The sequence below is a fragment of the Drosophila montana genome, unplaced genomic scaffold (assembly GCF_035044405.1).
Source record: "Drosophila montana isolate Dmon_TW-CO22-7 unplaced genomic scaffold, ASM3504440v1 contig_3216_1, whole genome shotgun sequence".
NCBI classification, from domain to species: Eukaryota; Metazoa; Arthropoda; class Insecta; order Diptera; family Drosophilidae; genus Drosophila; species Drosophila montana.
Window position 1 is genome coordinate 222841 of NW_026998096.1, and position 15158 is coordinate 237998.

At 38.4% G+C, this 15158-nt stretch overlaps 1 protein-coding gene across 1 annotated transcript in view; it reads right to left on the reverse strand.

Moving 5' to 3' along the window:
* Positions 1-15158, reverse strand: part of ftz-f1 (ftz transcription factor 1) — a 45118-nt gene that overhangs the window by 13327 nt on the left and 16633 nt on the right. The window contains exon 3 of the mRNA XM_064688921.1: positions 2500-3012. Within this exon, the coding sequence (XP_064544991.1) occupies positions 2500-3012 (513 nt within the window). The remainder of the gene's footprint in view (positions 1-2499; positions 3013-15158) is intronic.

The following is a 15158-nucleotide window of genomic DNA, read 5'->3' on the forward strand; positions in this document are numbered from 1 at the left end:
ATCCAAAAGGACCTCTTTTAAATTCAGTAGAGTGTATTATAATTTTGCCAGGATATGTTTAATGCATAGAAGAAGACACCTGCGATATCTGATTCGTAGCAAAAGCAAAGTTTCTCAGTTTTAAGGATTTTGTCATGAATTCAACTTTGCATGAAGGTATCTTTCTCTTGCAGGCAGTACGTAAAAATGATTAGCAATAAACTAAGTACTTGTATGAAGGAGAAGATTAGCCGTTATTCCTTGAGGTATTTTTTTTTAATTTTGAGGAAAGGTATTGGGGAAGGTATCTAAAAGCTGAATTATGTTTGATCTGTGGGCACAATTAAGAAATATAAATATCAAATTAGGTACCAATAACTACTAAAAAAACGTTCTTCTGAAATCAACCTATATCTATATCGAAAGAACAGGAATATGCATCATAGATCTATAGGATTATACAGACAGACGGTTAGAGGAAGATCGCCTCAGTGTGTCGTCCTCTGTTCTGCCTGTTACATAAATATTCACACGCACATGCTACCCGTTATTACGCATTTTCAACGGGTACAGAGTGTTAAAAGATTACAAAACTCAAAAGAGCATACGCACACACACAAAAGAGACAGAGAGAGAGAGAGAGAGAGAGGGGGGGGGGGGGGCTTACCCTCACACTGCCTGAAAATGATTCAAAAGCTTAAAGCGAACACTCATCTCAATGATGATGAGGCACAGCTCACAGCAGCAGAAGCAGAAGCTCAGCAGCTAGAAAGCTTCGCAGCTTGCATGGCTCATCATGCGGCCCTTTAGCCTATACAAGTGTATACCCTGTACCCATGGAGAATGGGTAGCTAGGTGGACAAGACGTAGAGGCCAAGTTTCCCAAACAGTCGATCTAGTCTGGTTCGACAATCTGTTTTATAAAAACACTATAATATCTATACCCTACGCAAATCATATTAACCCCACCTTCATCGTAATCGGTAAGTATTGATTTTTGACAAAGAGTATGGTCAGGGAACAAGCACAGCTGCTAGCTGAGTTGTGAAAGTACAGAGTATCTGCTAGTCGTGCACTCTCAGCTAAATCACTCCCAGTTTACTTCACTTTGTTGCTAAATAGGACTCTATTTTGAAAATAAAACAAAAAAGCGCAAAAACAACAACAGAAACGAGATTAAAGAACATATCCCAAAAGCAGCGGACGAAAAGAGAGCAAGAGCGAGAGAGCGAGAATAAATTAAAGCCGTTATTGAGCAAACTTTGGTTTGTGAGAGGAAACCACAGACGCGAAATAAAAAAAAAAACTTTTTGTTTCGTTCGCTCTTTTTCGGGTTTAATTCGATTTTATTTACCTTTGCTTAGCGAAACTTGGGATAGGTCTGGAATACGTCAGAACAGAAATTCATACCAAAAATATGAATAATTCGACGATATGTCAGAATACTCGCAAAATTGCGGACAGTGGGCGAAATTTGAGTTCAAATCTGTGAAATACATTCGCATCATTTGGGGGGAAAAAACGGGTTTTGGGTGAAACTTAGAAGGCTCCAATTACGAAAGAAAATCAGTTTCCCTTGAGGTTTAACTGGGCTTGATTGATTTTTTCTTGTACTTATTTTGTGCGCATTTATAAATAATAAGGAATATCGATTTAAGTTTATCGGTCGCGAATCGTTTGCAGCTGTCGTATCCCAATATTAAGTACATATACATATATATAATATATGTATAAATTTACATATGTTCCGTTTACTGGAAATGCTAATTTTCACATAATTGAGATTTGCTAGGGTAAAATTGTGAAGGCGCCTTATTGGGAGGAACTGCAGGAAGTGTATTGTTCTACAGAAATTTAAGGGATTTCAAGTTATGCCAAATAATAGGGGAAAATTTAGGTAAGCCCAATAAAAACTTCATCATTTTTCTGCTATAAAAATAAAACCCTAAAGTGTCAATTTAAGACATTTTTCCCACCTATTTTACAGGTTAATGAAGGTTACAGGTCGTATACAGAATTTAAAATAAGTATACCCATCTTAAAAGCTGTTAACTAACAAATAAAGGCTTAAACGAAAAACTTTCTGAAAAGAAAATTAAATGGGTTCTGCTGATATAAATCGAATAAAATTGAATTCCATGAGGAACTTTTCTTTGAAAAAGTTTTGAATATAAAACCACTTGAAAGAAAAGATTCCATTAGGAACTTTACTCTAAAGAAGTTTTGGATATGAAAATCCTTGAAAAAGGAGATGCCATTAGAAATTTTACTTTAAAGAAATTTTGGATATGAAAACCCTCAAAAAGGAGATTCCATTAGATATTGTACTTTAGAGAAGTTTTGAATATGAAAACCCTTGAAAGAAGACATTCTATTAGGAACTTTAAAAAGTTGTGGATACGAAGATCGAGAAAAAGGAGATTCCCTAGAGAACTTTACTTTACAGAAGTTGTGGATACGAAAATCCTTGAAAAAAGACAATTCACAGGGAATAAAAAAGTTGTGATATGGTTGACTTACCTTCTAGTTTCATGCCCACCTCCAGGCACTTTTGGAATCGACAATATGGACAACGTTTGCGCTGCGTTTTATCGATGTGGCAGGAGCGCTCCGCAACGCAAGTGTAGACCTTTTTGTTCTGAACGGTGCGCTTGAAGAAGCCCTTGCAGGACTCGCAGGTGAGCAGGCCGTAATGATAGCCGCTCACCTTGTCGCCGCAGACGGGGCACAGCTCCTCGAACAGGTGCTTAAAGTCGATGGCCTCGCCGCCGCCCGAGCTGGCGCTCGTCCCGCCATGATGGCCCCCTCCAGCACCACCCGCTCCGCCCGCGCCGCCCGCCGCACCGCTGCCGCCCACGCTGCCGGACATGTGTGCAGCCGAGGCGCCACCAGCGCCCGGTGGCAGCAGCATATAACCGTTGCCCCCAGCGCCGCCGCTGCCGCCGTTCAGCAGCTGGCCAGAGCTGCCAGCCACCGCGTTACCGGCTCCATTGCCGCTCTGCTGCGAATGAGATGAGTTCGTTTCCTGATACCCTGTCGGAAATATATACTGTGAATCGAAATTGTATATATACGAGTAGGAGGAGGCGTTGAATTGGTTCGCGGCATTCGTGTTGTTGCTGGCAATATTCTGTTGCTGTTGTTGTTGTTGGTAATGTTGTTGTTGCTGCTGGTGATGCGTGTGATGTTGTTGTTGTTGTTGTGGCTGCTGCTGATGATTGCCCAATTGCAGCGTGTATGCGCTGTAATCGTTATCGGAATTGCTCAAAGCGTTTGTATCGTTATCGTTGTTGTTGTTGCTGCTGCTGTTATTGCCACTGTTATTGCCACTGTTATTGTTACTGTTATTGTTGTTGGTGTTGCTCTGCGCTGGACTCGCGGGCTGCTGCTGGTCGAGCTGCATGCTAAACGGCGACAGATTCAGCGACGATATAAACTGTACAGTCGCCTGTTGTGGATCCATTTCTAATAACATTTCATTGGATTTTTACTAAGAGACCGAGCTGTTGCTTTAACTTGTTATTGTTTTTTTTGTTGTTGTTTGTTGGACGGCAGTAGCAATAATTTGTTGCCCTTTTATTTTATTTGTATATAGCTTTGTTTATTCTTTTGTTCACTTTATTTATGACAATTTGAGTTTTAGTTTTTATTTTCTATTTATATTTTTGCATATTGTTGCTGTTGTGTTTGTTGTTGTTGTTAACATACGGTGGTTTGGCCCTTGCGATTAACTGTTGATTCATTTTAATAGGCAACATTTTCAGCAGCACAATTAATTTTTTAGCATTTTTTTTAATTTGTATTAATTTTTTTAGCAATTTAAAATTTTTTTTTTTATTTTTTAAAGTTATGAAATTTGAATATCTTTTAAATTAATTTAATATTTCTCTTTGTTAGACAATTTGATTTGATTGTTAATTTTGTAACTTGTTTTAGAACTTTATAGATTTTTAAAAATATTTTTTTTATTTTATATTTCACTTTTAGATCTTTGTGGAAATTTGTTTAAAATTAACTTGATGTGTTTTTTATTTTTTGCAGGTACTTTTACGAGGTGAGTGTGAAGATATTTGCACGTAAAATAGGGTATATTTGTCGCCTGGTAAGGAGGTAGGGCTTTTCAACTTATATTTGTATACTTTGTAGAACTTGTGCTGCCTTGTTGTTAAGAAACAATTGTATCCGATTTAAACTTGGTTTAATATTGCGTTGGTATTTTATATTGTAGTATTTTTTGTGCGTTTTTCAACACTGTGTATTGGTTTGGGTTGCACAGTTTTATAATTTATTCATTTGCCAGCTTGTTTTGCATTTTAGACAACAAAAATGTTGCATTGCTCTCCTACTCCGACTTTCTCAGCGAACAGACACAACGCACCAAAGCAGAGAGAACATAATCCTGGGGCTGTTCCTGCTGTTGGTGCAAAATGCCGTGGAAAGGGGTAAAGGAAGCGTATGCAATATTTTGTTTTGTTTTATTATTATTGATATATTGATGAATTGGTAGATTGGTAGATTGCTAGATTCAATGTTGTTGTTGTTGTTGTTGTGTTGTCATTTAGGCCAAATGCAAGCGCAATACTATTGTGATTCTTGTACACACACGCACACACACATTTGTCAACAAGCACACTCGGTGTCGATGTTGTTGTTTGGCATATGTAACATATACTATGTATATGAACTATAATTTTTTTCTTTTTATATGTAGGTTATTTTGCTATGCGAAAAACACGACCAACATCAACCACGTATCTCGATTGACTAAACCCAAGCAAACGGCGAGGATACCCGCCATACACTAAAGCGCTGCTGTCGCTGCTGCTGCTGCTGCTGCTACTGCTACTGCTGCTGCTACGTTGTCGCTTGCAGCGACAGCGCAGTTGGCGCAGGCAGCGTTTTACTCTCGCTCTCATCGGGCACATTGCGATATTACGTATGCGCCACTTGTGTATGTTTACGTGTGTGTGTGTGTGTGTGTGTGTGTGTGTGTGTGTGTGTGTGTGTGTGGCCTGTGTGTGAGTGGGAGCCAGTTTCACTTTCAATGCGCGCGAGCTCGCGCTCTCATTTTTATGCGAGCTTCTTGCTTTGCTTTGCTTGGCTTGACTTAGTGCCCCCCTTTTTGCTGCTTTGCTTTTGCTGTTGTGGTTGTTGCCGCTGTTGTTGTTGTTAATACTGCATTAAAATTCAAACTGCGCTGAAAGCGAAAGTGAAACTTTTTGACACAGCTTTTGGGCCACTGTACACGACGGTCGACTCATTCTTTCGGATATAGCACCGTTAAAGCTACCAATATTATGAAAGCGCTAAGCTTTGCGTTAAAGCTGCTTCTGTTTTGTAATTGGTAACAACTTTTTACTTCATTTACTCAAGTGGCAACAACTACATACATACATATTTGGAGTTTTGGTTTTTCATTCTTCAAGACTTTTTATTTCCCTCATACTGCCAACTCGGCGGCTGCGCTCAGTTTCTTTTTCTTATTCGTTTTTGTTTTTGTTTTTTGTTGTTTCTTTTTCTTATGTTTCATTGTTGTGTGTTTGCTCGTCTCCTCTGTGGTCTCAATTATTTGTGGGTTTCTGTTGTTGCATTTGTTCATGACACAGTTTTAATATGACGTGTTTTTGTTTCCTATTTCTCTCGTTTTTTATATTTTTATATATATTGTATGCATATATGTATATTTTGTTAATTTATACTGTTTTATTTTATTTTGTTTTTAATTTTGTTAGTTTTTTTTTATTTATTTTTAACTTCTAACTTTATTATATTATTTATATATTTTTTTTCATATTATTTTATTTTTTTTTTGTTATTATATTATTTTATTTATATTTTATTAACTTTTTATTTTTCATATTATTCTATTTTTTTTTATGTTATTATATTATTTTATTTATATATTAACTAATTTATTTTTTATTTTATGGCATTGTTTTATTTAGTTTTTATTTTATTATGTATATTAATTTATTTTTTATTGTATATTCTTTGAATTGTTATTTTATTTGTGTTTTATACTATTTTAATTATGTTTATTTTGATCAAAAGACATTTAATTTAGGGATTAAGTTCTATTTAATTTTTTAATTTTTTTTAAAACTTATTTAAACAATCTCTTATTTTATGTTTCTTTTTCTAATCTCTATTTTCTTAGAAGGTTTTCTCCAATTTTATTTGAATCATTTTGTTGCATTCGCTCACATATGCCACAATTTGACCCCGTTTACTCGGCGTATACGTAACATGCCGTATGCTATAAAATTTGCAGTCCGCAATCCTCTTATTAACACATTAAACAACAGACTCCAAAGAAGGATGCGCCAGGTATGAGACACATACGAAATAAAACCCACATCAAGAGTGCCACAGACCGAACTGCCCGACTAGCAGATACCCTGGGCATAGCAATGACTTTACCATTTGCAAACTTCTGTTCGCTTTGGCACACTTAAACAGGTATCTATATGATATAGTGATCGATCGGGGCAGACTCTGACATACATATGTATATCTAGGCTACAATCGCTAGACACAGATATAAATGAAGTCTTATTCGAATGAAAAGATTCACAAGTTCTACTCAACTCTTCGCTTCGATCAATGGCACATAAAAGCGACATTCTCTCGTTGTTTCAATTTGTAGAGGGTATTTCGCTTAAAGCCGAAAAATTACATAAGTCAATGCCGACGTTGAAAGGAGCATAAAAAAGCAAACTTTCACCCGGCTTCGCATTCCACATTGCCGCAAAACTCAATTCCTTAACTAAGCGAACCAAAACCAAAAGAAGTCGATCTGGCTGGAACGACGTCCATTAATATGCAACGTCTTCTCAGCGACAAAACAAAATAAAGAAAACCATAAGAGTGCTCTAGTGGGAAGTAGCAGACTAGCAGATACCCTTAACTCGAACAGGGAATACCCTTAAAGGATTCTATTTATACCCTTTCAATTTTGATTCCCATTCTGTTCTTAGAGATCGAAGCGGATTTTGATGATAGATAGGAATATATATATATATTTGATGGGGCATGCCTGTTACATAAATGCCCTGTTTGAGCCATTTTCAATGGGTTCAGAGTACAAAGAAAAACGGGCCGCAAATATTGCCACATTTTGTGTTAAGGCGGAGACTTGGAATTACCCGGCGCAACGGAACAAAATGCAGTTAATATATTAAAAAAACAAGAGAGAAAAAAAAAGGCAATATTTCAATATGTTAAAAGAGGGAAAAAAAGAAACAGAAAAAGATGCACGTGAATAATTTTCAAAGTATTTCGATTTTTGTTGTTGTAATCTGCGTTGAAACACGTTTGCAGTTGGGGATTACAAAATTTCCAGTGCGCCCCACTTGATCTTCTTCTTCTTCTTCCTCTTCTTCTTCGAGTCTGACACAAAACCAAAAAAACAACATCGCAGACTTAAAGTTAATTTTCATTTCCTTCCACAAATTTGTTCGTGACCGTAACACAAAATGAAGAGAGGGAGAGCGAGCGAGAGAGAGAGAGGGAGAGAGGAGGAGAGAGAGGGAGCTTAAATGCTCAGACTTTTCCATATGGCCAAGGCAAGTAATGACAAAGCACAATGCGTTTTCTGTGTGTGGCAATCACCCAAGCCTACACACACACACACACACACGCACACACACACACGAACACGCGCACACACGGCTCACATACTCACACTTACACACACACTCACACTCTCGCAAGCTTTACTCGCACGTTCAGTTGATTAAGAAAAGAAAAAAAAAACACATGCAAAAACAGGTTTTTCAGTTTTTGGCAGCAAGAAATACCTTTTAGCCAGGCCACCAGGTTTAAAGCCCAATGCGGCCTCTTCAACTCCGACTTCGCTTCTGGCATTGGCAAATGCCTCGCTAACTGTTGCCTGTTGCCCGCTTTGCCCGTTTTGCCTGGCTTTGAGCCAAAGCTGAGAACCGAACTTCTTTGGTGCCCGAAAAGATCTCTCTTTGGAGGCATTGCCTATTTGCGTCTACCCCGTAAATGTGGCGAAAGAGGGCATATCTTAATTGAGTAGAATCTTGTAAAATTTAAAACTGCGCTGTTTGTTCCTATAAACTATTTTCCCATCTTCATCATCTTCATCCTTTTCCACCATTTTCTTCATTTTTCTAAGAGCACAAGCTTCCGCCTCAAATCGCTTTGACCCCGCCCACTCAGCAGACTTCCCATCTATATCCATAAGCTATATCTTCCGCTATATCTCTCTCCTTAAAGTCATCTTTGTTGTCATTCAAGTCTTCAACTAACGGAACTATCTATTACACTGCGAAACAGAGTATTGCACAGTCGGTCAGTCGACCATATTCATTTTACTTGTGTTTTTGTACTTATTTACTTTTCATTTTTTCGGCTGTTACCTTTGACTCGTGCGCATGCACAAGACTATTTCGACAGTTGTTTGTCAATCGCGAGTTGGGACTGCAAACGCTTGTAAGGTGGAAAAAAAAAACCCAAATATGTCTGTTGAGATACATATGTATGTCGGCATGATTTGCGGTAAGTCCCAATCCCAGAATATACAGACAAGTAACTGTTGAATTTGAACCAGGTTGCGACAAGTCGCAAAAAATTAATATAAATTGAATATCCTAGCAGACAAGTAAGAGAATTGTGCTATTGTTGCGATTATTCCCGCAGGACATAAAATATCTCAAAAACTTAAAAGTTTTTCAAACAAAAACTAATTGTTAGACTGATTGTTTCTATCGGGACGATGTCTTGATTATAATAACTGTCTGTAAATATGCAATCTAGTCTCTCAGTTTAAAAGTATCGTCAGTATAGGACTTCTGTATATAATATAATATAACGAATCAGCCTAAGACGAATAACGATTTTTGAGGAATAATTACCCTTATTATTATCACACATAAAAATGTGTGAGATTTTACAAAAACATCAATTAATTATTGTCTATTAAAAAAAAGTAAACTTAATATTCCAAGTATTTATAAAGATTTGAGGTTAAAAGGAAATGTCAAACATCTGAAAGGAATTTCCGAAGGATGTTTTAATAATCGTTAATTTTCCCAACAACTTGGTGTGTTTATTCCCTATGGGATCAATGTGTATGTAAATTCCTGGGATATTTGAAATATAAGCAAAAAGGAAATTTTCAAAATTAATATTTTCCCAATAACCCAATAATCTCTTTGACGGTCAGATAATATACGGTACATTTACCGTAAGCACGTATCTTACTCTAATTTACGCAACTATTCACTTGCTAATTGCTAATTATTATCTCGATTATCTTGCTCTCATGCATTACAGTTACACACTTTCAGCTTTGCGCTGAATGCATCCTGCTCAGAATCTGCCACAAACAAATTTCAAATGAGGCAGGTCACTTATTTGACAGCGGGCGCGCGTCTTCATCATCATCAACACGATCAACATCATTATCGTTATCGTTAAAGTATCGCTGAGAAAGAAAAAAACAAAGCAGAAAAAAAACAAACACACACACACAGCGACGACACCAGCAAAAATTACAAGCAGCAGCTAAATTTAGAAAACACAAAATGTTTCATGCATATATATACACACACACTCATACGTACATACATATATCCACAAGCAGAAACATATATATATATATATATGTATATGCACACACATACATACAGTGTGTGCTCAAAACTCAAACCACAAAACTAACAACAACAAGCAGCAACAAATGGCAATAAAAAACCCAAAAACATTTTTAAAAAAACCAAAAACTCGTCTTAACCTGAAACGAAACCTTGTAACATTTTTTCCTAGCTTGGCGACGCCGCTGCTGCGCTGCTTCTCAAGCTTAATTGACGTGCCGGTTTACACACGCTGGTTGGCAACGAAGCGGGGGACGTTTGAAGTATAGACTAACGCGACACTGCAACGGCAACGAATGCAAGCGGTAGCAACACCATAAACACACACCCATACACACAAGCGTTAGGAGAGACCGCCAAAACGCTTGCTAGTTTGCTTGCTCTCTCAACGTTGATCACTTTTGCTTTCAGTATGAAATAATCGACAGCGCCGTCGACGGCGACGTTGACGTCGACGCCAACTTGGGCAGCAGCAGCTGAGTGGCGAAATAAATGAGAGCGCACAAACAAGTTTTCGCCCACATGCTTCGGCGTCGCCCATTGTCGGAAATGGAGCGCGGCGAGAGGCAAGACAACAGCATGCCGAGCACTCTCGCTTACGCTGCCGCAGTTGGCTCGTTGCTCGGCTGCCGCCGCAGCTCTGCCGCCTGGGTGCGCTTTTTGGGGCCTGACGCTTGCGCTTGCCTGGCATCGTTTAATAATGTAATAAGTGAAAGTGTAGCGCTGTGTGTGTGTGCGTGTTATGCATGTGTGTGTGACACCGCAGTCTCTGCCGGCGTTCGCTGCCTCAGCTGACCTACATTTCTGTTGTATACATACATATGTACACATATATTCAGGTCTATGTTAGAGAGATTAATTTCGATTTCGTTTCATTACGTTTCTATGCTCAGGCTCATGCGAGAGACACTCAGCGTATGTGCTAATAGGTGGGGTGCAGTCAGAAGAGAGGGTAATGCTAATGCTTTATGCTGTGTGTATTGTAATGCAAAACTGTTGCCATGTTGGTCCAAGCTGACGACGATAAAATACTCAAACTGTGCGTGAGCGTGGCCTGGGGCGTGTGGGGCGTCTGGCAGAGCAACAAAAAATACCTTAGGATAGGCTCGAGTTTGACTCCATTTTGATTGGCTGCCTTTTGCCATGCCTATGCTTTCCATGTTAATGGGTCAATGGGAAATTTAAGGGGACGCGTCTGTTCTTAGATACTCTTAACATTCGTACATCTGTTTCTAATCATACGTATCTTTTTACCCCAAATAATCAAATTAAGTAACCAGCTGGTAGGCTGTTTAGTTTCACTATGAAAATTTAGCTGAACACTTGCTTATACCCTGTACGGCTTGGTAATACCCCGTAAGCCTAGTTTCTCCAGGGCATGCTCAAAAGTATGCTCTAGTTCTAAGCTGACAGCATGATTTGCTACCAAATTATAATCCTACAGCCACGAATTGTCGTTGCAGTCTTAACTGATTTCGCAAATATGACTCGAACCTACCTCACACTTTTCCACTCAACAAGTGACCCATTAACCCAATTGTTTTTATCAGACTTTGGCTGTTGCTAATCTCTGCTTTTTCAATAAGCCAACAATAATAACAACAAAAGATGTCAGAATTTGCTTGATTGTCAGAAGTTGCCCTAAAACTTAAGCACTAAAATCGCAAAATTGAATTAATACAAAAGAGTAGACAAAATAAAAAAAGAACGTTGCAGTCGGGTGTAACCAACTACCCAATACTCTGTTAAGAGTCGTGTGAGTGACTAAATCAGTCGGAAAGTCGTTTTGTTTATTGGGAAATTCTAATTCGAATTCTTATTCTAATACCATAATCCCAATTACGTTAGATTTTACCTTATGACTAGGATATATTGATTTTTGCAATTTGTGGGCGTGGCCGCAATAGTTATTCGCTTGACCTAAAGAAATAATCTTTATATTTTTGCTAGATATATCTATTATTACAGTTTTCCCCAGTTTCAATTGACAATAGCTACAATAACGTCGAAAATAATTGGAAAACCCACATACCTTTGTTTATTTTATGAACAGAGAATTACAAAATGCTTACAATGAACAATTAAATCAATAATGATCGGATTGATAATACTCGACTGGAAGATACCCTGTCAGAAACGCGCAGCTACTTCAATAAGTGTGTGCCAAGGAAATTTTACTTTAAATGTGTTTGCAAAGAAATCTTTGAACCCGAACAGATAAGCAAAAATATATCATCTAATGTTTTTCCCTAAGCTTTTATAACTTCCCTATTGACAAGATTGACGTGGCTTCTAATGCTGATTAAAAAAATAATCTACTTTATATGGTCAAAGATGTCTTCTTCTGCCAAATACTGTGATCGTTAGTTTAGATTAGATTAAAGCTTCTAGAAATCAAACTCGGTATTTGCGAATTCAAGGAACATGAGAAATAGGAGAAAGAATGTTTATTGTCTTCCGGGATTTCAAATGTGTTCAAGTATATATGACTAAAAACGAATTGTATATCTTAATCTTTTAAGCTTTTGATTTTCACACTGAAATGAAAAAAATAATTTCACCTGTGCAAGTGAAGCGTTTTTAAAGGATGGGCCATCAGCTTGGGGTACCACCCACTATAAGTGCATACAGGGTATATTATACATTTGAATATATACACCTATGTGCATATATACATATATTTAATTTAATAAAGCGATGAGACGACTTAAATGAGTTGTGCGGCCCGCACAAACACAAAGAGCCCAGAAGCTACGAACAAAAGAGAGCGCACCAACAACAGCACGGGCTATGTGATTACAACAGCAACAAATCAAAAGCTTGAAGTATACCGTCTGTGGGCGGGGGGAGGTAGGAGGTGTGCTGCTGTTGCTGCTGCTACTGCTGCTGACGCTGTCGACGCTGACGTCGCTTCTGTTCGTAAACGTTAACGCTGCACAACATATTATTCAAAAAACCTTGACACACTTTTGTGCGCGCGTCGCACACACACATACACGCATACATGCAAACGGTGTATACAGTGAGAGATACTCGCCCAGGGACGGTTTCAACCGCAATTCGCCGTCGTCGTTGCCTTAGCGAGGAGGTCAGTTTAACGAGTACGTTTGTGTAGATGTGTGTGTGCGCGTGTGTGCATGTGTGTGTATATACAAATATAGAGTGCAATTCTGAGCGATGCGCAATAAATTGCATTTTGACTCACAGCAACAACCCCCCTCGTTGCCCAGCCCCACTACTCGCATTTATTTTGTTGTAGCTAATTAAATTAATTAACGCATATAAATAATACAATATTTAAATTTCTTATATATATTTATATGCAAACATGCATGCGTGCATATTATTTATAAGTACCCAATGCAATTGGGGCCAGGCGCAACAACAGAAATCACGTAAATGGGCACAGGCCACACACAAATCAAATATGTATATGTACACGTACATATGAACATAGATATATACATACATATGGACACACACATGCATTTATTGCTTTTGTAGATCGACGCATCAACATTTTCGATAGCTAGATATGCCATTTTCCGTCTGTCCATATCGTAATCGTAACAGGTGCGGCCTCCGTTTTCTGCAGCACTTGCAGTTTTGATTGTCTCGTGCTTCTTATTGTTATTGTTTTTTTCTTGTTTCACTCTGTTTTTATTTCGTGATCTGTGACCATAATTACTATAAAAGTTCTTCTTCATGTAATATTTAACGGTTGATCATGTCGATTTTCGCGATATGCCGTAACATGATTTCGGACATACATATGCACATTCTTACACACATACACACACAAGCGTGAACTGCGATCCTTTTATATATATACATATGTATGTTAAACATGAGCCTGCCATGTAACAATGTATGTATCAGAAACTTTAACATAACTTCAAGCTGTTAAGATAACAGCGTTCGAAACAGATTTTATGAATAAATGTTGTAGGCTTGCATTTTAGAGCACTATAAATTATTTAAAAAGGGTAACGGTTATTATGACACTAGGATTTAAAGAAAAATCGAGTTTTAAAGGTCCCTTAGAGTCTCAAATATATAGATGTTCATCACAGATATATACTACGTCGTAGAACAGAATATATTGGGCCTTTCATAAAATTATTAATTGTACAAAATTTACTTTGTATTTTATAACTTTAACGCTCACAATGATAATCAAAATAAAATTCGAGTTTCGTTGGATTTTCTTTCTTCTTTGTCAATATAATGTATTTCTATTGTTGATCAACATCTATTGCCCGATTCGATCTACATAGCTACACATCTGTCCGAGCATCTCGTCATTCGCTATAAACGCATCGCGATGAAGATGGGGAGTGTTGGTTTTTCGTAAATCGGGCGCAGATCAAGCATATTTCACATTTGTTGAAAACAATTCCCCTTTGTTTTCCATTAAATTTCAGCGTATTTTCACACCTCCGCAACCTCCGACCTACATATTTCTCGCCATATGATAATTGTTGACTAATTCAACGCAATCGCGATAAATATTTCATTTTCTTTCTCTTCTCTCTCTCTCTCCCTCTCTCTCTCTCCTGAAATCTCTCGTCCGCTTCTATATATCAGTATTACACTCAGTATTTATTATATTTTTCCCTTTTTGATATTTCTTCTTTATTTTTTTTTGCAAAACACACACATACACACACACACAAGCTAACGCACGACTGCTGCAATTCATTTAAGCGTCTGACGCGCTCGTCAGCAGAGACAACGCCGTCAGCGTCGGCGGCGCTGCGACGCGTCGTCGTTGCAGTTGACGAGGCTCGAAACTAGGTCACGAGGCCACAAAAACAATTGCAGCAGCGTTGGCGGCGGTGGTGGTGGTGGGGGGGCGAAGAGAGGGAGCAGCTGTGAGGGTTAGTTCCAGCGACGCTGAGTGCTTAAAATGCAATGCGCGTTTTAGTTGGTCGAGCGCGCGGGAACAGTTACAGTTGCGGGGTGGCTACGTGGGCGGTGGCTGGGTGGGTGGGTGGGTGGTTGGTTGGTTGGATGAGCCAGTGTGCCCGTATGCGCATAGACAAATGAGCTGCTATCAGCTGGCAGGAGAAATGCATAATAATGGCAGGCTAGCAGGCGTTTGCTGGTGGGTGGCAGCTTTGCACTGGCAGTGGGCAGAGGGCAGGGGGCAGGGGGTGAGCCGCCAAGTCATTTCGTGCATTTCTCGCTGGACATGCTGTGGGAACCCACAGCGACTCAGCGACTTAATTAAAAAAATATTTCTGTCCTTTAGTCACTGAGTTTTTAGTTTAAAGTAAAAACAGTTTTATGGCCAAGATGAGTTGGTTTTTTAAATGTGGGAGGATTTTGATAAAATCAAAGATAAAAATTATAAAAAAAATATTACCTATATATTTATTTATTTAAAATTGCCGCCAACATATTTACACATTGCGTATTAAATTCGCATTTATATTTGTTATTACTTAATTCTAAAAACAACTTTTCTGGTGGGCAGAGCGGCTCGGCCTACTAACGCTTCTCACATTGTCTGAATACACTTTTTTTTATAAAGGAGAGTATATTAGCTTTGTACGA